The sequence below is a fragment of the Cervus elaphus genome, chromosome X (genome assembly GCF_910594005.1).
Source record: "Cervus elaphus chromosome X, mCerEla1.1, whole genome shotgun sequence".
Classification (NCBI taxonomy): domain Eukaryota; kingdom Metazoa; phylum Chordata; class Mammalia; order Artiodactyla; family Cervidae; genus Cervus; species Cervus elaphus.
In genome coordinates, this window is record NC_057848.1 from 34,738,259 (window position 1) to 34,758,801 (window position 20,543).

At 37.5% G+C, this 20,543-nt stretch overlaps 1 protein-coding gene across 1 annotated transcript in view; it reads left to right on the forward strand.

Moving 5' to 3' along the window:
* Positions 1–20,543, forward strand: part of ALG13 (ALG13 UDP-N-acetylglucosaminyltransferase subunit) — a 75,089-nt gene that overhangs the window by 26,949 nt on the left and 27,597 nt on the right. The window contains 13 exon segments of the mRNA XM_043895316.1: positions 3,463–3,544; positions 3,749–3,911; positions 9,468–9,543; positions 10,535–10,643; positions 12,186–12,250; positions 12,556–12,656; positions 13,664–13,791; positions 14,524–14,770; positions 15,336–15,449; positions 15,642–15,798; positions 16,149–16,269; positions 18,545–18,577; positions 18,662–18,717. Of these exon segments, the coding sequence (XP_043751251.1) occupies positions 3,463–3,544; positions 3,749–3,911; positions 9,468–9,543; positions 10,535–10,643; positions 12,186–12,250; positions 12,556–12,656; positions 13,664–13,791; positions 14,524–14,770; positions 15,336–15,449; positions 15,642–15,798; positions 16,149–16,269; positions 18,545–18,577; positions 18,662–18,717 (1,452 nt within the window).

A 20,543-nucleotide genomic window follows, 5' to 3' on the forward strand; every position in this document is an offset into this window, starting at 1 on the left:
AGTTTTGACTACGGACATTTGTCAGTAAAGTAATGTCTCTGCTTTTTAATATGCTGCCTAGGTTTGTCATAGCTTTTCTTCCATCTTTTAATTTCATGGCTGCAATCACCATCTTCAGTGATTTTTGGAGCCCAAGAAAAAAGTCTGTCACTGTTTACACTGTTTCCCCATCTATTTGCCATGAAGTGATGGGACCAGATGCCATGATATTAGTTTTTTGAATGTTGAGTTTTAAGCCAGCTTTTTCACTTTCCTCTTTCACCTTCATCAAGAGGCTCTTTAGTTCCTCTTCACTTTTTGCTAGGGTCCCAAACCTTCTCTCCAGCTTCATTGTCCTTCAGCCTTAGTATATCATGAGGCCAGAGTGTCCAGCTTTCATGATTTCCTATGTATCTCAAATGTCAGTTTCTTTGAAATCTTACCAACTGCCCTGGAGTTATTTCCTCCCTTTTTGTTCCCCTGGCATCACCCAAGTAATTATAGTGTTTATCACCTTATATATGTTTTCATGTCTGTTTTTCTTATTAGTCTGAAAGTTTCTTAAGTATAGGGACATTGTGCTAAACCACTGTCTAGTAAAGTGCCTGGAAAAATAGTAGGAGGTTGTTGTGTTGGTTGAGAACTCTCAGCAGGTAAACAAGTTGTTTTTCAGCATACAGCTTTTCTTCCAAAGAGTTTTGAAGAACACCCTTCTATCCACATGATTTGATTAGTGAATACAGATTACACAGTACTTGAGTTTTGTCTTGTTTCATACCATAGAGCAAAATTCCGGCAGCATTTTGATAGTAAGAAAAGAGTAGACAGTGGTAAAACTGTTAGAATGTTACATTAATCTAGATAGAAGACCTGAACTAGGCAAGTGGCATTAAGAATAGAAAAGACTGAATAGGATGCAAGAGATAACTTCAATCATAAGTATAAAGTGGAGCATGTTAATTATTTTACCAATGTGTGCTAAGTCGATTCAGTCGTGTCCAATTCTTTGTGACCCCATGGAATGTAGCCCACCAGGCTTCTCTGTCCATGGGATTCTCTAGGCAAGAATACTGGAGTGGGTTGCCATTTCCTTCTCCAGGGGATCTTCCTGACCCGGGATCGAACTTGTGTCTTTTGTGTCTCCTGTACTGGCAGGCAGATTCTTTACCACTAGCACCACCTGGAAAGTCAAGTACTCCCCATTTTTTTTCATCAATAGTATTTAAAATACTATTTTACCAGTAGTACTGCCAATTTGTTCAGTAAACATTAAGCCCCTATAGTGTACCAGGCAATTGACTGGGCTTTGGGGATACCAAAATTAATAAAGCAGAATCCTTGCCCTTTTCTTATGAAGACAGACATGTAAATGATATAGTGCAGTGATATATTTTATAATAGAAATATATGCAAGGGGCATAAAAGAAAAAGCCCTTCACTGTGCTTGAGGGAGTACATAAAGTTTCATGGTAGTTGTGATATTTAAGTGGAGTATCAAAAAATGAATCTAACAAGTATGAAGGGTAGTCTATTCAGAGGAAACACTATATGCAAAGGCATAGAAGCAAGAGTTAATTTGTTAGCTGATTCCTTCAATCTCTAACTTTTTCAAACAATTTATAGGTCAGGCTTACTAACCAAAATATCTCAGTAAAAATGTTCCCTGGCTCCATGTGATGAAATCTGTTTATATAAATCTAAGACCTTTTTGAATTTTTGTTTAAAAACCTCTGTCTTGTGTAAGGGATGTAATCCCAAGTAATCAAGTCTATTTCATTTTGAAGCCACCTCTGGCACCACCAACCTGAGGTAACAGAGAATTCTCTGTGATCTATAAGAGGATAATGTCACCAAGTTTCCTTAGCAGAAAATTATTTTAAGCACTCTTTTTTTCTACTTTCCTACTCTACCCTGGCTAATTTCTCCCAATAAACCAGTTCTCTGACCCCAGGTCTATTATTCTTCCCTAGTCTTTTTTTTTGAAATCACAACTCTATCAATATAATCCATTTCAAAGTTCTGAGAGGGCATATCAAGCTAAAGTAAAACACAACAAAATTTATGTTGCGAAGTTTCACCCACCCCCAGCAGTATTTGCATTTAAGAGAAGCTTGAGTAGTAGTGCTCCTATATAGTATATTGATACACTGCTATACAATACAGTGAATAACATTTTGAATAAATTGAAATTCCTCCCCCATAGTCTTAAGTTTGGGATTTTGGTATATTTGTCCTGTTTTCTCCATTTTTAGAAGTTAAGCTATGTTTGTTAGGCTTTCTGTTATATTCACTCAATTTGTAAAAGTTCCCATTTTTTGCAAATTTATAAATCAGGACTTGGGTGGTATATTATCAGGAATGTTATTGAGGCTCAGAGTGTTACCTTAGTAGTGGTTTTAATCTTGACATTTAAAAGTAACTGTCTTAACCTCCCTTAGCATGATTATCTCTAGGTCCATTCATGCTGCTGCAAATGGCATTATTTCATTCTTTTTTTTTGTCTGAGTAATGTGCTGTTGTGTGTGTGTGTATAAACCACATCTTTTTGGAAATCAACTACATACAAGGATGGTAAGAAGGTTAAAAGACAAAGTAGTAAAATATCTATATCCATAATCAGCTGAGGGATACACAAAATAGATGTAAAATATGATGTCAAAACAGTAGTGAGGGAAGAAGGGTAAAAATGCAGTTGATAAGATGCATCTGGAATTAAGAGATCAGCAGTTTAAAATTATCACATATGTAGAGAGATTGCCATATATAAATTTAGTGCTAACCGCAAACCAGAAATCTATAATAGATACACTCATATAATAGAGAAAAGAATCCAAATGTTAAGATTAGAGGAAGTCATTGGCTCATAAGGGAAGAGAACAGAAGAAAGGAACAAAAAATTACAAAAACAACTTCAAAACAGTTAAAAAAAAAAGAATAAAAGGATGGAAAATTGTGTCAAGTATCTGGAGTAACTTAAACTCTCTAGTGTACTGCTAGTATGAGTATAAATTGCATAACCACTTTGGAAAATATTTTTTTTATGAACATGGTTGGTTTACTGTATTGTGCTAGTTTCAGGTGTGCAGTGAGGTGATTCATGTATATATATATATATTATATATATATATATAATATATATATATTTGCAGATTCTTTTCACTTATTAAAAAGTAAAAGTAAAAAAAAAAGGTCACTGTCAAGAAAATCTTTTAATGGCATACAGCTTTCATTTATCTGTATTTAGATTTTAAAACTCACTTTTTTCCCAGCTCTGTTGAGATTTAATTGACATATATGCTAAGTAAAGTGAGTCAAACAGAGAAAGACAAATACTGTATGATATCGCATGTGGAATCTGAAAGTCACTTTTTTAAAAAGCAAATACATTTAATTTTTGATTTCTGATTAGCAGCCTCAAATATTTCAGGGTTGTAAGATGTCTAACATTAACTTTATTTGTTCTGTGTGTTTTTTTTTTTTCAGATTCTACTCTGCTATTCAAGTAATGGTCATTATGATTCAGTGTACTCAAAGCAATTTCAGTCAAGTGCAGCTGTTTGTCAAGGTATGTGAAGGCTTTATAAATGTTTGGGTATGCTTACAGATGGTTTGTTGCCAATATTCAAATTGGGGGGCCCACCATAAATAGCTCTTTTAAAACTTTGTTGGTGCCAGTTGAATTTGTATACTGGGTTATAGCTATTTTCACATTGTTATGAAAAACTCTTATTTTGACAACTGGAGTCTTGATTATTTTTTTTCCCTTTAGCTGTATTGTATGAAATTCTCTATAAAGATGTGTTTGTTGTGGATGAAGAAGAGTTGAAGACTGCAGTTGAGTTGTTTCGAAGTGGTTCCAAGAAGAATAGGAACAATGCTGTGACTGGCAATGAGGATGCCCATATTGACTACAAGAATTCAACTCAAGATAGGTAACAAAGGGAAAGGGGATGTCAACTATAGGATCATCTTGTTTCTGTGCATCATTTGAAATTGGAAGGGACCTGGCAGGTTTGTGATTTAGACTATTTCTATACAGTCATCTCTCAACATTTGCAGAGGATTGGTGCCAGGACCCCTGCAAACACCAAAACGCTCAATGCTCAAGCCCCTTATATAAAATGGCTTAGTATGTGCAGTCGGCCCTCTCCATATCCATTGGCTCTGCATCCACAGATTCAACCAGTTCCATCTGCAGTTGTTTGAGAATGTGGAACCTGCTGAAATGAAGGGGCCAACTGCATGTACACACACATGTATGTGTATATGTATGCTCTTTATGTACAGGGATATACATTTTTTAATGGGAGAAGAGACGTTTTACCAAAAGATATGTTGCATTGTGAAACACTCAGGCTTTGGGTGTTTGATACAAGTCAGAATCATTCTTTATTCCTTTTCTCCTGTTAATCTGTCTTGTGTCAATTTTATTATTAGTCCAGTCAGAAGAAGTCAAGAGGGGTGGGGGGTGAATTTTCCCCTCCTGACACATCTCGAGTCTGACCCCAGAATCAGTTTTTTAATTGCTAGAAGAAACTTTAGAACTGTCTAATCCCATGATTCTCAAACTTATATACAAATTACTTAGGGTGGTTGTTTAGAAAGGCAATTTTGGGGCCTCCTCTTAAAATTGAAGGTCAGAGTAGGGCCAGGAATCTACTTTTTAAGCAAGTATACCCAAATATTCTATACAGGTAGGCCATGACCACACTTTGCAGCAGGGGGACAGCTAGTTCTAAATCAGTACCATTGATTTGTAGATGGTAACTGAGGTTCATAGTGGTTACTTGACACATACATCCAGCTAGTAGAAAAGAATGTCTCAGGCTAAAGGGAAGTTTTAGGCGCTTTTAAGTGTGCCTTTGGAACTCACTAAAAGTGTACATTGTGTGGCCTCTTAGGAAGCAGCTATGTTGAACGGATTTATTAGTCAAAACCTTTGAGATCATGAAGTAGCTGTCATCTTATATTTCTTCCTGATTCTTCTGTCTAGAATTCAGATAGATTTGGTGCTAGTCAGATGTAACTTTTTTGTTGTCTTGCAGTTCTATTTCTTGAATGTTTAATGCTTGGTTTTTTCTTTTTTTGGATAAGGAGGTTTTTTTAAACAAACTAACTTACAGTCAGCACTCCTAATCCAGATGTGGAGCCTGTGGATATAAAAGGCTGACGATGAGGGACTTGAGAATCTTGAATGTGGTACCTGCCTGGGGTCCTGGACCCAGTCTCCCATGGATACCAAGAGATGATTGTATTACAGATGTGGGGGGTGGCAACCATTTATATCAGGGTAGAAGTTGCTTCGTGCTTCACTGATTATTCATCCTAAGAACTTAAGGCTTAGGGAACAGACTGGTGGACACAGCGGGGGAAGTAGAGGGTAGACCAATTGAGAAAGTAGCATTGACATACATACACTACCAATGCGTAAAATAGATAACTAGCGGGAAGCTGCTACATAACACAGGGAGCCCAACCTGGTGCTTTTTGATGACCTAGAGGGGTGGAATGGGGGATGGAAGGAGGTTCAAGAGGGAGGGGATAAAATTATGACTGATGCACATTGGTGTATGGCAGAGACCACCACAACATTGTAAAGCAATTATCCTCCAACTAAAAAACCCGAGGCTTACAGAAACTTAAAGTAGTAGGAAGGCAAGATGTATTAGTTATTTTTTGCTACATAACAGTATTTCCACAAACTTAGCAGCTTAAAACAACATTCTTATCTCATAGTTTATGTGGGTTAGGAATCTGGGCACAGCTTAGCTGGGTCTTCTGCTTAGGATGTCACAAGAATGTAATGAGGGTTTTGATCAAGATTGAGTTATCATCTGGAGCTTTGACTGGGGAAAAATCCAGATGGTTCTTGGTAGTATTCAATTCCATGCAGCTCTAGGACTAAGAACTTCAGCTTTTTGTTGACAGCCAGAGAGAACCCTCGGCTCCTTGCTGCATGGGGTTGGTGAACATGGCTGTTTCCTTATAGTCAGCAAAAGAGAGAGAGATCAGCAATACAGGCACTCCATTGTTATGTAGTGTAATGATATCAGTTCAGTTCAATTCAGTCACTCAATCGTGTTCAACTCTTTGCAACCCCATGAACTGCAGCACACCAGGCCTCCCTGTCCATCACCAACTCCCGGAATTTACCTGAACTCATGTCTATGGAGTTGGTGATGCCATCCAACGATCTCATCCTCTGTTGTCCCCTTCTCCTCCCGCCTTCAACCTTTCCCAGCATCAGGGTCTTCAAATGAGTCAGCTCTTCACATCAGGTGGCCAAAGTATTGGAGTTTCAGCTTCAGCATCAGTCCTTCCAATGAATATTCAGGACTGATTTCCTTTAGGATGGACTGGTTGGATCTCCTTGCAGTCCAAGGGGCTCTCAAGTCTTCTCCAGCACCACAGTTCAAAAGCATCAGTTCTTCGGTGCTCAGCTTTCTTTATAGTCCAACTCTCATAGACATACATGACTACTGAAAACCATAGCTTTGACTAGACAGACCTTTGTTGGCAAAGTAATGTTTCTGCTTTTTAATATGCTGTCTAAACCATAGCTTTGACTAGACAGACCTTTGTTGGCAAAGTAATGTTTCTGCTTTTTAATATGCTGTCTAGGTTGGTCATAACTTTCCTTCCAAGGAGTAAAGTGTCTTTTAATTTCATGGCTGAGTCACCATCTGCAGTGATTTTGGAGCCCCCAAAAATATAGTCAGCCATTGTTTCCCCATCTATTTGCCACAAAGTGGTGGGACCAGATGCCATGATCTTAGTTTTCTGAATGTTGCATTTTAAGCCAGTTTTTTCACTCTCCTCTTTCACATTCATCAAGAGGCTCTTTAGTTCTTCTTCACTTTCTACCATAAGGGTGGTGTCATCTGCATATCTGAGGTTATTGATATTTCTCCCCACAATCTTGATTCCAGCTTGTGCTTCATCTAGCCCAGCATTTCACATGATGTACTGTGAATATAAGTTAAATAAGCAGGGTGATAATATACAGTCTTGATGTACTCCTTTTCCTATTTGGAACCAGTCTATTGTTCCATGTCCAGTTCTAACTCTTGCTTCCTGACCTGTATACAGATTTCTCAGGAGGCAGGTAAGGTGGTCTGGCAGTCTCATCTCTTAGTTTGTTGTGATCTACCCAGTCAAAGGCTTTGGCGTAATCAATAAGGCAGAAATAGATGTTTTCCTGGAATTCTCTTGCTTTTTCTATGATCCAGCAGATGTTGGCAATTTGATCTCTGGTTCCTCTGCCTTTTCTAAATTCAGGTTGAACCTCTGGAAGTTCATGTTTCATGTATTGTTGAAGCCTGGCTTGGAGAATTGTGAGCATTACTTTACTAGTGTGTGAGATGAATGCAATTGTGTGGTAGTTTGAACATTTTTTGGCATTGCATTTCTTTGGGATTGGAATGAAAACTGACCTTTTCGCGTCCTATGGCCTCAGCTGAGTTTTCCAAATTTGCTGGCATATTGAGTGCCACACTTGCACAGCATCATCTTTCAGGATTTGAAATAGCTCAACTGGAATTCCATCACATCCACTAGCTTTGTTCGTAGTGTTGCTTTCTAAGGCCTACTTGACTTCACATTCCAGGATGTCTGGCTCTAGGTGAGTGATCACACCATCGTGATTATCTGGGTTGTGAAGATCTTTTTTGTACAGTTCTTCTGTGTATTCTTGCCACCTCTTACTTAATATCTTCTGCTTCTGTTAGGTCCATACCATTCCTGTCCTTTATTGACAGGCCATCTTTGCATGAAATGTTCCCTTGGTATCTCTAATTTTCTTGAAGAGATCTCTAGTCTTCCCCATTCTGTTGTTTTCCTCTGTTTCTTTGCACTGATCACTGAGGTAGGCTTTCCTATCTCTCCTTGCTCTTCTCTGGAACTCTGCATTCAAATGGGTTTATCTTTCCTTTTCTCCTTTGCTTTTCATGTCTCTTCTTTTCACAGCTATTTGTAAGGCCTCCTCAGACAGCCATTTTGCTTTTTTTGCATTTCTTTTTCTTGGAGATGATCTTTATCCCTGTCTCCTATACAGTGTCACACACCTCTGTCCATAGTTCATTAGGCAGTCTGTCTATCAGATCTAGTCCCTTAAATCTATTTCTCACTTCACTGTGTAATCGTAAGTGATTTGATTTAGGTCATACCTGAGTGGTCTAGTGGTTTTCCCTACTTTCTTCAATATAAAGTCTGAATTTGGCAATAAGGAGTTCATGATCTGAGCCACAGTCTGCTCCTGGTCTCGTTTTTGCTGACCATATAGAGCTTCTCCATCTTTGGCTGCAAAGAATATAATCAATCTGATTTTGGTGTTGACCATTTGGTGATGTCCATGTGTAGAGTCTTCTCTTGTGTTGTTGGAAGAGGGTGTTTGCTATGACCAGTGCATTCTCTTGGCAGAACTCGATTAGCCTTTGCCCTGCTTCATTCTGTACTCCAAGGCCAAATTTGCCTGTTACTCCAGGTGTTTCTTGACTTCCTACTTTTGCATTCCAGTCCCCTGTAATGAAAAGGACATCTTTCTTGGGTGTTAGTTCTAGAAGGTCTTGTATGTCTTTATAGAACCATTCAGCTTCTTCAGCATTACTGGTTGGGGCATAGTCTTGGATTACTGTGATACTGAATGGTTTGCCTTTTAAATGAACAGAGATCATTCTGTTGTTTTGAGATTGCATCCAAGTACTGTATTTTGGACTCTTTTGTTGACTATGATGTCTACTCCATTTCTTCTAAGGGATTCTTGCTTACAGTAGTGGATATAATGGTCATCTGGGTTAAATTCACCCATTCCAGTCCATTTTAGTTCGCTAATTCCTAAAATGTCGACGTTCACTCTTGCCATCTCCTGTTTGACCACTTCCAATTTGCCTTGATTCATGGACCTAACATTCCAGGTTCCTACGCAATATGGCTCTTTACAGCATCGGACTTTACTTCCATCACCAGTCATATCCACAACTGGGTGGTGTTTTTGCTTTGGCTCTGTCTCTTCATTCTTTCTGCAGTTATTTCTCCGCTCATCTCCAGGAACATATTGGGCACCTACCAACCTGGGGAGTTCATCTTTCAGTGTCCTATCTTTTTACCTTTTCATACTGTTCATGGGGTTCTCAAGGCAAGAATACTCTACATCATGTATATAATGATATACATCCTGTCTATTGGTTAGATGCAGACTTAGAGGGGAATCATACAAGCATGTCAGTACCAGGAGGTGGGGACCATCGGGACCATCTTAAGATTTTGTCCCCACAGGAGGGGTGAAATACAGGAGGTGTATGTAGCACGTACTTTAAGAAAAAGAAGCATAATATTGAGATGTTGGTATGAAATATTTGGAAGAAAGAAATATTTGCCTCATTTTTAGAACTGAACTACTTTACCACTAGGTGGTGGTATAGTCATTAGACTTAAGACTTCTTAGCTACTGCATTTATATAAAGCTCTTTGTTCTAAATCTTTTCAATTAGGACTGAAGAGTGGGGTGCCTGCTGCAATGTTGAAAATATACCAGAGGGGTACAATCAAGGAACAGAAGAAACAAAGGTTTGAGATCTTCTAGGGCAAAGAATTTTCCTAATCTTGGCTTGCAATATTATAAGTTAAACTAGTAAAGGTCAAATGGTCCATTTTAGTTATATAGGGTGGGGGAGGAGCTGATGTTTTCCTTTGTGGAAATCTTGATCTGAAAATGTAAAATGTGTGCTTAATGTTCTCTGAATTTTTATTCTTGTGAAATTGTAATTTTTTTCCAAAGCTTACTCTGAACACTTCAGAAATTTCAGAAGCTGCTGTTTTCAAGTTAAAGTGATATTAGAAACCTAGTGGATATTTAGTTTGCAGTCAATCTTCTGTTGCTAAGGTTTCTTTTTGTCATTAAAGAGAATAATGTTTATTCCTGTTTTACTCAAAGAAAATAGGCAGTATTCCTAGTTGGAGAAGCAAGAGGAATTTTACTGTCTGTACAGGTCTAAAATCAAGCAGACCTTCAGTTTGAGACTAGCTAAATAGGGCAAATATTACTAGAACAATCTTTGTGTATGCCCTTAAGTGCTGGTAATTTGGAAACAGTATGGAATACCATGAAATTCTAGGAAAGCAGAAGAAAAAGCTAATTCTTTGGAAATTGTAACAGATTTTGATCAAAATGAAGTAAAGTTTTCAGATTTGTCCAGGTGACTTTAGGGTACAGAAACACTTGCACCTCTGTGTGTGTATCAAGATGAGACTTGTTGAATAGCCCTGACTGAATCTTTAATTCTGGTCTGTGTTGCATTGGTTTATATATGTCCTGAGTTACTGGATGCTTTAGGAAATATTCCCCTTCTGCCATCTATAACCTTTTAGATTTATGCATATTACTTATTTAGACTCCTGATTTTTAAAATACACAGTAAAACTTATTGTGTTTTTTATTTCTTTTAATATAGAAGGAAAGGCCTATATGTACATAGTTTTAAAAGAACCTTATTTCTTCCTTCTTCATAGAAGGAAGACTTAAGGATGGTGAGTTGTAGCATGATTATTTTTGTTTTAGTCTCCAGAAAATACATCAAAGATGCTCTTCCCCTATAAGGTGCTCAAAGCCCTGGATCCAGAAATCTATCGTAATGTAGAATTTGATGTTTGGTTGGACAGCAGAAAAGGTAATGAAATAACAGGATATTTTTGAATCCTGACAGATCTAGGACAATTTTGCAAATTCTTTTTAAATAAGAGATGTTTTCAAACCATGGTTATGAAAAACACTTTTACATGTTTATATGGTACTTTTTAGCCTACTCAATACATAATTTAAGTCCAAAAGAGGAAGCAAATAGTTATAGAATTGGTAAGGGATCTTTTAGAATCTGATGTTCATCAGGGACTTCAACTTTGCAAAGACTCTGTCTTTAGATAACTTTAAGAGTACCAGAATTGTAAGTGGAAATAAGTTCCACTTAAGTTTAATGTGTTAAGATGGATGATAGATGAATAGGTCAAGTGTTAGCAAACTGCGACATGTGAGTCAAATCCAATCTGCCACCTGTTTTTGTATGGTCCATGAACTAAGAATGGTTTTCTATTTTTAAGTGGCAAGGAAAAATTAAAAGAACAATATGTTGTGATACATGAAAATTATATTCAATTTTCAGTGACCGTAAGGTTTTATGACAGATTTAAATAGTTGCGACAGAGTCTGTATGGCGTACATTCTTTAAAATATTTATTATCTGGCTCTTTACAGAGAACATTTGCCAACCCTTGAAATAGGTAATTGTTTCTCTCTCCTTATAACTAAGTTGATCAAATTAGGTCTTAAAGTTCTGCCATCAGTGTAGCCTTTAATGTTTCGTATTCAACTCCTTGGACCTTGGAGTGAACCTAGGTATAGTTAATAATCTAGAATGAGGTTAATACCTTGTAGAACACAATACATTGCTAAAAATACAGTTGACCCTTGAACAACTGATCCTCCAAGTGGTTGAAAATCCAGATATAATTTGTAGTCTGCCCTCAGTATTCCCAATTCCTCTGTATCCACAGTTCCACATCCTCAGATTCAACCAACCTCGGTACTTGTAGTACTATTGAAAAAAATCCATATATGAGTGGATCCCTGCAGTTCAAACCCATATTGTTCAAGGGAAAACTGTGTTGCCTTGAAGAAGCTGCATAGTGTTTTTTTTTAATTTTTTAAAAAATTGAAGTGTTACTTTCAAATTGAACCTTATTGGTATATGACTAAATCTAAGATTACAACCTCCAAGTTTCCACTTATTTGTGTCTTATAGCACGGAACTATTCTGGCAAATCTCCTTAAATCGACCATAGTAATAACCTGTTAAGAGTGATGGTAAGACCTTTCAGGACAGTGGTCCCCAACCTTTTTGTCACTAGGGACTGATTTCGTGGAAGACAATTTTTCCATGGACCAGGAGGGGAATAGTTTTGGGATGGTTCAAGCACATTACATGTATTGTGCACTTTATTTTTATTATTACATCAGCTCCACCTCAGATCATCAGGCGTTAGATCCCGGAGGTTGGGGAACCCTGCTTCAGGACATTTTCCCTACAGATTTTAGATTATAGGGGTAGGTAGCATTGTCAAAAACACTGTGGTAAAAACAAATTAGAAAATGAACTGTTGTAAAACAGGAAAGGAACCAGTTCAGTTGAGCTTGAATCTTCATTTTCTTTTAATAGAACTTCAAAAATCTGATTATATGGAGTATGCTGGGAGACAGTACTATTTGGGAGACAAATGTCAGGTTAGTTTCTTCTTTAAAGAATCAGTAATTTGTTTTTCTGAGATTGTGGCTTTAGTCATTAATATGTGATTAACAAAACTAATTACTGTTTATGTTAGGTTTTAACTACAAACTTGTGATTATATGTAAAGTGTAAAGCTTTTTCAGCTTCTGCTGCCTCCATTGAACTGGACTGGCAGTGTTAACTGCTTTAATAAGTAGATACTGAACTCCATTTGGGGAGAAGTATTTTTGCTTAGCAAAAGCCAGATCTGCTGATAGACTCAAGACTAGATGTGTTCTTACTGTCTCTTCACCTCTTTCAGGTTCGCTTGGAATCAGGTGGAAGATATTATAATGCTCATATTCAGGAAGTTGGAAATGAAAACAGTTCAGTAACAGTATTCATTGAAGAGCTGGCAGAAAAGTAAGAATATAATAATTTGTTGAATTAACTAAAATCTTTGACTCTTGATGCCTTTTTATAGTATTAAATTGAGAATTACCAGGATGCTAGTAAGAGAACAAAGTTATATCTGGTACTGGCCTAAGATGACTTATCTTGAATTGTAAAAGCATGTGATGAAGTATGAAATTTCAGTATATCTATGCATAAATTTTGAAATCCTAGGTAATAGTTTATTAGAAATATTAAGTACAACAAAATTCTGATATAATTTTATACTAATTTGAAAGCTAGTTTGCTAACTGAGCCTCTGCCAATATCAAATTAGGCTTGTCCATTCATTCTCAAACTTTAACATACCCCAGAATTACATGGAGAGCTTGTTAAAATTCAGATTGATGAGCTCTGTCCCCAAAGTTTGATTTAGTAAGTTTGTGGTGGGGTCCAAGACTTTGAACTTGTAATAAGTTTCCAGGTGATACTAATGCTGTTGGTCCACTTTGAGAACCATTAAGCTAGGCTGTGCTGCCCTAACAACCAGACTCTCAGCAAACTTAAGAAAGAGTTCATTTCTTTCTCATTTAGCATGTTCATAGTAGGGCAACAAAGGGGCCCAGGTTGACAAGGGCTCTATCCAGACATACGCTTCTGTGATCACGGGCAGGTGGAAAATGAAAACATGACAAACCATGTGCTGACTTTTAAAGCACATGCTCACATTTTACTGGCCAAAACACGTTACATAATTAAGCCTAAAGTCAGTGGGGTGAGAAAATATAATCCTTCTCCAAGGAGAGGCAACAATTATTTGTAAACTAGTCTACCACAATCTTTCCTACTGAATGTGATATGTGCTATAAACAGCTGTGAATTTATACAAACTGCTCTTTGTTTTCTAATGTACAAAGAAGGAGGCTAGGGGTTGCAGGTTTAAGTAGAAAACACTTGAAAATGAGGCAGGAGGGATGTGTATCAAATGAGAATTGACTGTTTTGCAGTGCCTTCATGTTGTTATCTCTACCTTTAAGGCATGTTGTTCCACTAGCTGATTTAAAACCAGTTACCCAAGTGACACCTGTTCCTGCCTGGAATGCTATGCCCAGTAGGAAAGGAAGAAGTTACCAGAAAATTTCTGGGGGCTACATCCCAGAAATAGGTTTGTATACTGAAAGTTTTATTATTTTCCTCCTCTTTTACTTATCTACATTGCACTTATTTTTAAAGCTGTAACTTAAGTCTTATCCTGGTTTAGAGTTCCTCCTTTGACACTATTGAAGCTTTGGAATGGATAATACTTTGTTGTAGGAAGCGGTCCTGTGCATTGTAGGATGCTTGGCAGCATCCCTGGCCTCTACTCACTAGGTGCCAGCAGCATTCTTCTCCAGGTTATGACAACCAAAAATGTCTCCAGATATTGCCAAATGTGCCACAAGGAGGGAAGGGGCAAAATTGTCCCTAGCTGAGAAATACTGTGTAGGTGACTTTGTTTAAGCTTAAGCTGGGGTGGACTTTAAGCTCTAAAACTTGAAAGGAAAAGATTTCTCAAAGAACTAGGAAAGCATCTCATGGAGCAACCAGAGATATTAATAGGCATAATTTCTTGGATAATAATAACATAGGAGATTGAATGACTGACTCTGTTTTGATGACAAAAGTTGCCTGTACTAAAGATAGTGTTGAGATGTCCATTGATACAGAAGTTACTTGTTCATTTTGCCCTTCCAAATGGAACACCTAGTACATCCTTTGAAAATACAGAAATTTCTTCCCTTGTATTCATATGGATTTCCTAGAAAAACATCTTGAGTGTTCTAGACATTTGTGGGATGCCTTGGACCTTTTGCTTTGGTTATGAAGCTAATTGCTTACTGCTTTGTTTTCTTGAAAGCTATGTCAGAGATGGACATGAAGCAACGGAAGAAGATGTTCAAGAAAGTTAGAGGGAAAGAGGTTTATATGACTATGGCTTACAGCAGGGCAGAACCCCTTCTCCCACCCAGGCTTCAGCACAGTATGCATTATGGGCATGACTCTCCAATGCACTACTCACAGACAGCTGGCAATGTTATGTCTAATGAACATTTTCATCCTCAACATTCATCTCAGAGACAAGGTCGGGGATATGGGATGCCCAGGTAGGTCTTAACTAACTTTGAAGATAATGTACATCTCTGTTTAGACATTGGAAATAATTCCTGGGCAGAATTATGCTGGAACTTAGAAATATCTTAATAGTTTAAATTTCTCTTATAATCTCTACCTGAAAGTACATAGAGAATGGCAATGATGTATACTTAAATTCTTGTGAAACTTATGGAAGACTCGTATTCTCACAGTCTAGGAGAATATGGAGCAGTTGAAAAGATGCTAGAAGATAGAATGCCATCAAGCTGAGTGCCATGTATATGGCACTGAATCTATCAATAATGAGTAGGCCAAACCATAATTTAAAAGAATAGGAAAAAAGAATGTATGTATATGTATAACTGAATCACTTACAGCAGGAATTAATACAACATTGTAAATCAGCTATACTTCAATTAAAAACAATGGATAGTACTAATGTCAGTAGTGAGGAAAGCAAAGCTCTTTCTATTTGATTGTTTTTAGAAAGATATGTTAATTCTATTTAACTACAAAGACTGACTACTCAAGCACTAGTAAATAAGAGTTTTGTTTTTTTCCCCCCGTTATTCTTAGGGATTCATCTCGCTTTATAAACAGGCACAACATGGCAGGCCCTAAAGTTGGTTTTTACCCTGGTCCAGGTAAAAGGTGCTGCCAGAGCTATGATAACTTCTCCTATAGATCTCGGTAAGTGAACTTTAAATGTGGAAGGTTAAAGAAAATTAGTGAGTCTGACTTCATTGCTATGCAATAAATATATGAACTAATATTTTTAAAATGTCAACATTGAGGCATTTGAACTAGTATTTATAAATTTAGAAACAAGTTAGTATCATATTTAATCTTTTTATCCTCTTCTCATTCTGCAAACTTCTTAAGTTCCTTTAGACGTAGTCACCGCCAGATGCATTGTATGAATAAGGAGTGCCAATTTAGCTTTGCTCCAGAGAATGGACAGATGCCCAGGGGCTTGGAAGAAACCATTACTTTTTATGAAGTTGAAGAAGGGGATGAGACTGCGTATCCAGCTTTACCTGTAAGTAGTTCAAAATTTTACTAACAAAGCTATTTACTTTTCTCTTTTATTTTTTTAAGTAAAGGTAATGTGGATAAATTTTAGCTATTTTGCAAATTACCAAATAAAGCCCTTCCTGGAAAACATGAGTTTTTGTCTTAGAGCTTTTAAAAATTAGGGGAATTTTTTAAGCTGTTCTTACAGAAGAGGTGTAGAGGTGGACTTGCCTATATAAGTATGGGCTAAAATTTTCTGTTTTCTTGATCATTACTTCCTCACATATTTTTGATTCTGAAATACATTTAAAATAATTGTAGGTTTTTCTCTGACTATATAGGGACACTGTGTTTGTGTGTATCTCTTTGGTACAGAATCATGGAGGGCCCTCTACAATGGTTCCTGCTTCTTCGAGATACTGTGTTGCAAGGCAAGGACATAGCTCAGGCAAACAGCCTTTGAATTCAGAGGAGGGTGATGGCCAGAGTGACGGTGGTGAGTCAGTTACAGTTCAGTATTTTTTAAAAAGATGATTTTTGTGGTATGAGCACAACAGGGCTAAAGTTTTGGTTTGGAAAGGTTCCCACTCTGTTCTGGCAGCTCATTTTGAAAATTATCAGTTCTTCTATCAGAGCTTGCTAGATTTTGAAGATGTTTTGATATTTTTCAGAAAGACAGACTTCTATTTCTGTAAGACCACTACATTGTTAAAATGTTAAGTTCTCTGATAGGTCTTCAGTGAGTGTTGATTTGGTGAGATTTCAGTATTGGAAATATCTATTCTTTATTAGTAAGGAACTGTTCATGTTGTCCATACCATTTGTATAATTACTTTAGATTTTTCCTGTGATTGTTGTTTTACAAGACTGCCATGAAATAATTTCTTTTCCTGAAGAAATCTATTTGATCTGTAAACATTACTATTCATTGAGTTCTAATGGCCATATACTGTACTAAGCAATTATATTTAAAATTTAATATAATACTTTGTCCCTCTGAGGAATGTGTATCTTTGTTTTATATATGAGGAAATTGAGATTCAAAGGGAAAATGACATATAGCCAAAATCATATACTTGGTAAATGGCAGAGATTTAATTATTTATAACAGCTTTACTTAGATATAACTGACACATTTGTACACTTCACCTAACATGTACAATTCAGTGTTTAAAGTGAAAATGGTGGCTTTCAGTATAGTCATGAAGTTTCATACATCATCACAATCAATTTTAGAAAAAGAAACCCTCTACCCATTAGTGGCCTTCCCTAGTGGCTCAGCTGGTAAAGAATCCGCCTACAATGTGGGAGACCTGGGTTTGATCCCTGGCTTGGAAAAATCCCCTGGAGAAGGGAAAGGCTACCCACTCCTTTATTCTGGCCTGGAGAATTCCATGGATTGTATAGTCCATGGGGTCCAAAGAGTTGGACATGACAGAATGACTTTCACTTCACCAGTGACTCAGACAGTAGAGGATCTGCCTGCAATGCAGGAGACCTGGGTTCAGTTCTTGGGTTGGGAAGATCCCCTGGAGAAGGGAATGGCAACCCACTCCAGTATTCTTGCCTGGAGAATTCCATGGACAGAGGAGCCTGAGAGGCTATAGCCCAGGAAGTCAAAGAGTCAGACATGACTGAGCGACTAACACTTTTACCTATATTAGTGGTCATTCTCCATTATCCCCCCAGCATCCCTTTGAATGATTTGACTTACTGGTCAGCGTCTTTTCTTGTTATATTCTTGCTGCAATTTATGATGAAGAAAATAGATATTTTTAAAAATTTAATTAGGACAAAATATCTAGCCCAAGAATTATCTTTGAAGAATTTTTACATGCATGTGTATGCCTGTGCTTATGTATGTGTATTCGCTGCTCTTTTTCTCAGGATGACCCTTTGTCTATTTCTTTTAGCGTGGTGGGTACCTTCAGATGTACTGTTCACCTATAGTGGCATATTTAGAGTAACCAAGTATTTTTTCTCACCTTAAATCCTGTTTTCTGGAGGAGCTGCCTGCTTGTGTATTTGACAAGTGACATGTTTAATAATCAAATCCACTTTTGACCTTTGAGGTTTTATTTGGTGGAAAGTGGTCCAACTGAAGGTTGATTTTCTCTGAGTTTCAATGAGATAGCAGTCTTAGAGAAAAGTACTTCAGTCCTCTAAGCCATCTTCTGACAACAAACTGATTTTCAATGTATTATTTACCTGTATCAGGCTGAAAAACAGATGAGGCATGACATATTCCTTTAATGTTCACCTAAGCAACCTGTTGGTTTATTATACTCACATTACTTTATAATCACCATTTCCTATATGTCAAGCATCATGCTATGTTCTTTTCACCCCACTATGAGCTAGGTACTATTATCCCTGTTTTACAGTGAAGAAATGAAGAGCCAGAAATTAAATAACCTGCCTAAAGTGATACAGTTATTCAAGATTCAAATCTAGACAGTCCTAACTTCAGAGCCAGTGAAGTTAATCACCATAATCTACTGCCAGAATTGGACAGAGCTGGGTTTTTCACGTCTGCCTGAACTCTTAAGAACCAAGGGAATTTTCAAAGGAGAAATTTGTGCTGTTTATAGCCAGTCTGATTTTAATATCTGTTGACTAGTATGAAAGCTTTAAATCACTTGTTTCAAGGATGTGTACATTTTAGTTCTGAACATGTACCCATAAAACTTGAGAAAAAGCAAGTGCTGGCCATCTGATACTGCTGAGCAAAAAGCTCTACATAGATGCACTTTTTCTGTCTTTTTTTCTAGGGGGATATCATGAAGAATATATTTATCCTTCAGGTCAGTGAGATCTGATATTCATTATTTATAAAATTTCAAACTATAAAATAATGCTCATTATTATACTTTGGTTATATCTTCTAGAACCAGACTATGATACTTCAGGTGTTTATAGCACAGCTGAATCTACTGCAAACTTGGTAGGTATTTAATTATAGTCACAAACACATATAACTCCTGTGTAATAGAGCACTGTTCTAAGAGCTATGCACTTAAATGTGTTTAAGTCAGAACAGTCCTGTGAAGTATTAGGGTATCATTCTGATTTTGTAGATGAAGAAATTGAGACCCAGAAATTAGCTCATCTAAGATCACATTTTTCTGGAAATTATCCTAGATGTTCCTAATATGTGTTGATACAAGAGGAAATTTGAACATTGGCAGTGATGATTTTTTAAGAGGATTTTTGTCATGGGTCATTAATCTCAGGTACTTAATATAGCAAAAGTTTCTTTCTGGGTTATGCTACTTGTGTAGTGTAGGTCTTCAGGAGGGCTCTGCTTAGGGGATTAGGCTGATGGAAGCTCCATTCATGATTGGTAAGACAGGAAACACAAGGTAGTGAATGGTACACTGACTCTTACAGCTTCCACGTGGAGGTGACACGTATTACTTACTTTTCCATTTCTTTTTCACTGGACTGAGCATGTTTCCCTTGAGACTCTTAACTTCTCTGTGCCTGGAAGTCAAAAACCTGGAAATATTTTAATAGCACTAAGGATTACAACATTCAACGAAACTCCCTCACACAGACCAATTACTTCCTTCCACCTCAAAGGAGGCAACCCCAAAATCTCCTTCAGTGTGATTAAACTCAGAGCCCAAGGTTTCTGGAAAATGTGTAGTACTCTTTGTATTGGATCCAGATGTGGTTCCTCTTGATCTGGAGTCCTAAAACCAAAGATACAAAGTTATTTACCCCCTACATACCCAATTTACAGTGGTAGAGCAGGGACTAAAAAATTGCAATTAAAATTCCCATCAGATCCAGGGAGAATGGGAGAAACAGTTACTGGCCTGTAACAGTTCTGACGTAATGCTGGACAGACATTTTGAGGGCCCCCATCCTGGACATTGGGACTGTTCCCTGGAGAAGCTCCCTGGTTAATTGTTTACTGGGGCTCTTGATTATGCCACAGCCCTTTCTTCCTTGGTCATATTTGAAGTAGGCATTGGAGAATAATCCTTGTTGGCAGCTGAGCAGCCTCCTCACACTGCTTCTTACTCATAGGAAATTGAGAGCCCAAAGTTGGTTTTTAATTTTAATTGGATAGTTTTAGTTCTCATGGTTTCCTTGGCTGTGTGATTAATTTATTGTACAGCTTCTCTGATTCCTGTTAGTTTCATGTGCCAGTAGCCATACTGACATTAGATTTGCTATAATTCTTTGCATTCTTATTCCTTTCATGGCTCAGCGGGTAAAGAATACGCCTACAATGCAGGAGACACAGGAGACACAGGTTCAACCCTGGGTTGGGAAGATCCCCTGGAGGAGGAAATGGCAACCCACTCCAGTATTCTTGCCTGGAAAATCCCATGGACAGAGAAATCTGGTGGACTACAGTACATGGGTCACAAAGAGTTGGACACGGCTGAGAGACGAAGACACACATTCCTTCACGTTCTTATCCCTGTTTCTCTACTTGAGTGCAAATACCTTGAGCTTATCAGTCATTGATAGAAGAGTCATAACCTTTGAATACTTTCCCATGAGCCATTTTGTCCAAGTGCAAGGACTCACTGGGTGTTATATCCTTAATTGTACTCCTGGTTTGAGATACCTTAGTGCAGTCATATTTTAATGATTTCAATCTTGCTTCAAGGCCAGCTTTTAACTTCTCTTTGTTGTTCAAAATATTTATCAATTTTATCTTTTACAGTTTTGAGTTGAAGCACTTACCTCTTCAAACCCTAAAAGTCCCAGTATTCAAGGATTCTATTCCCTTTCATTCCTGCCTACAAACTA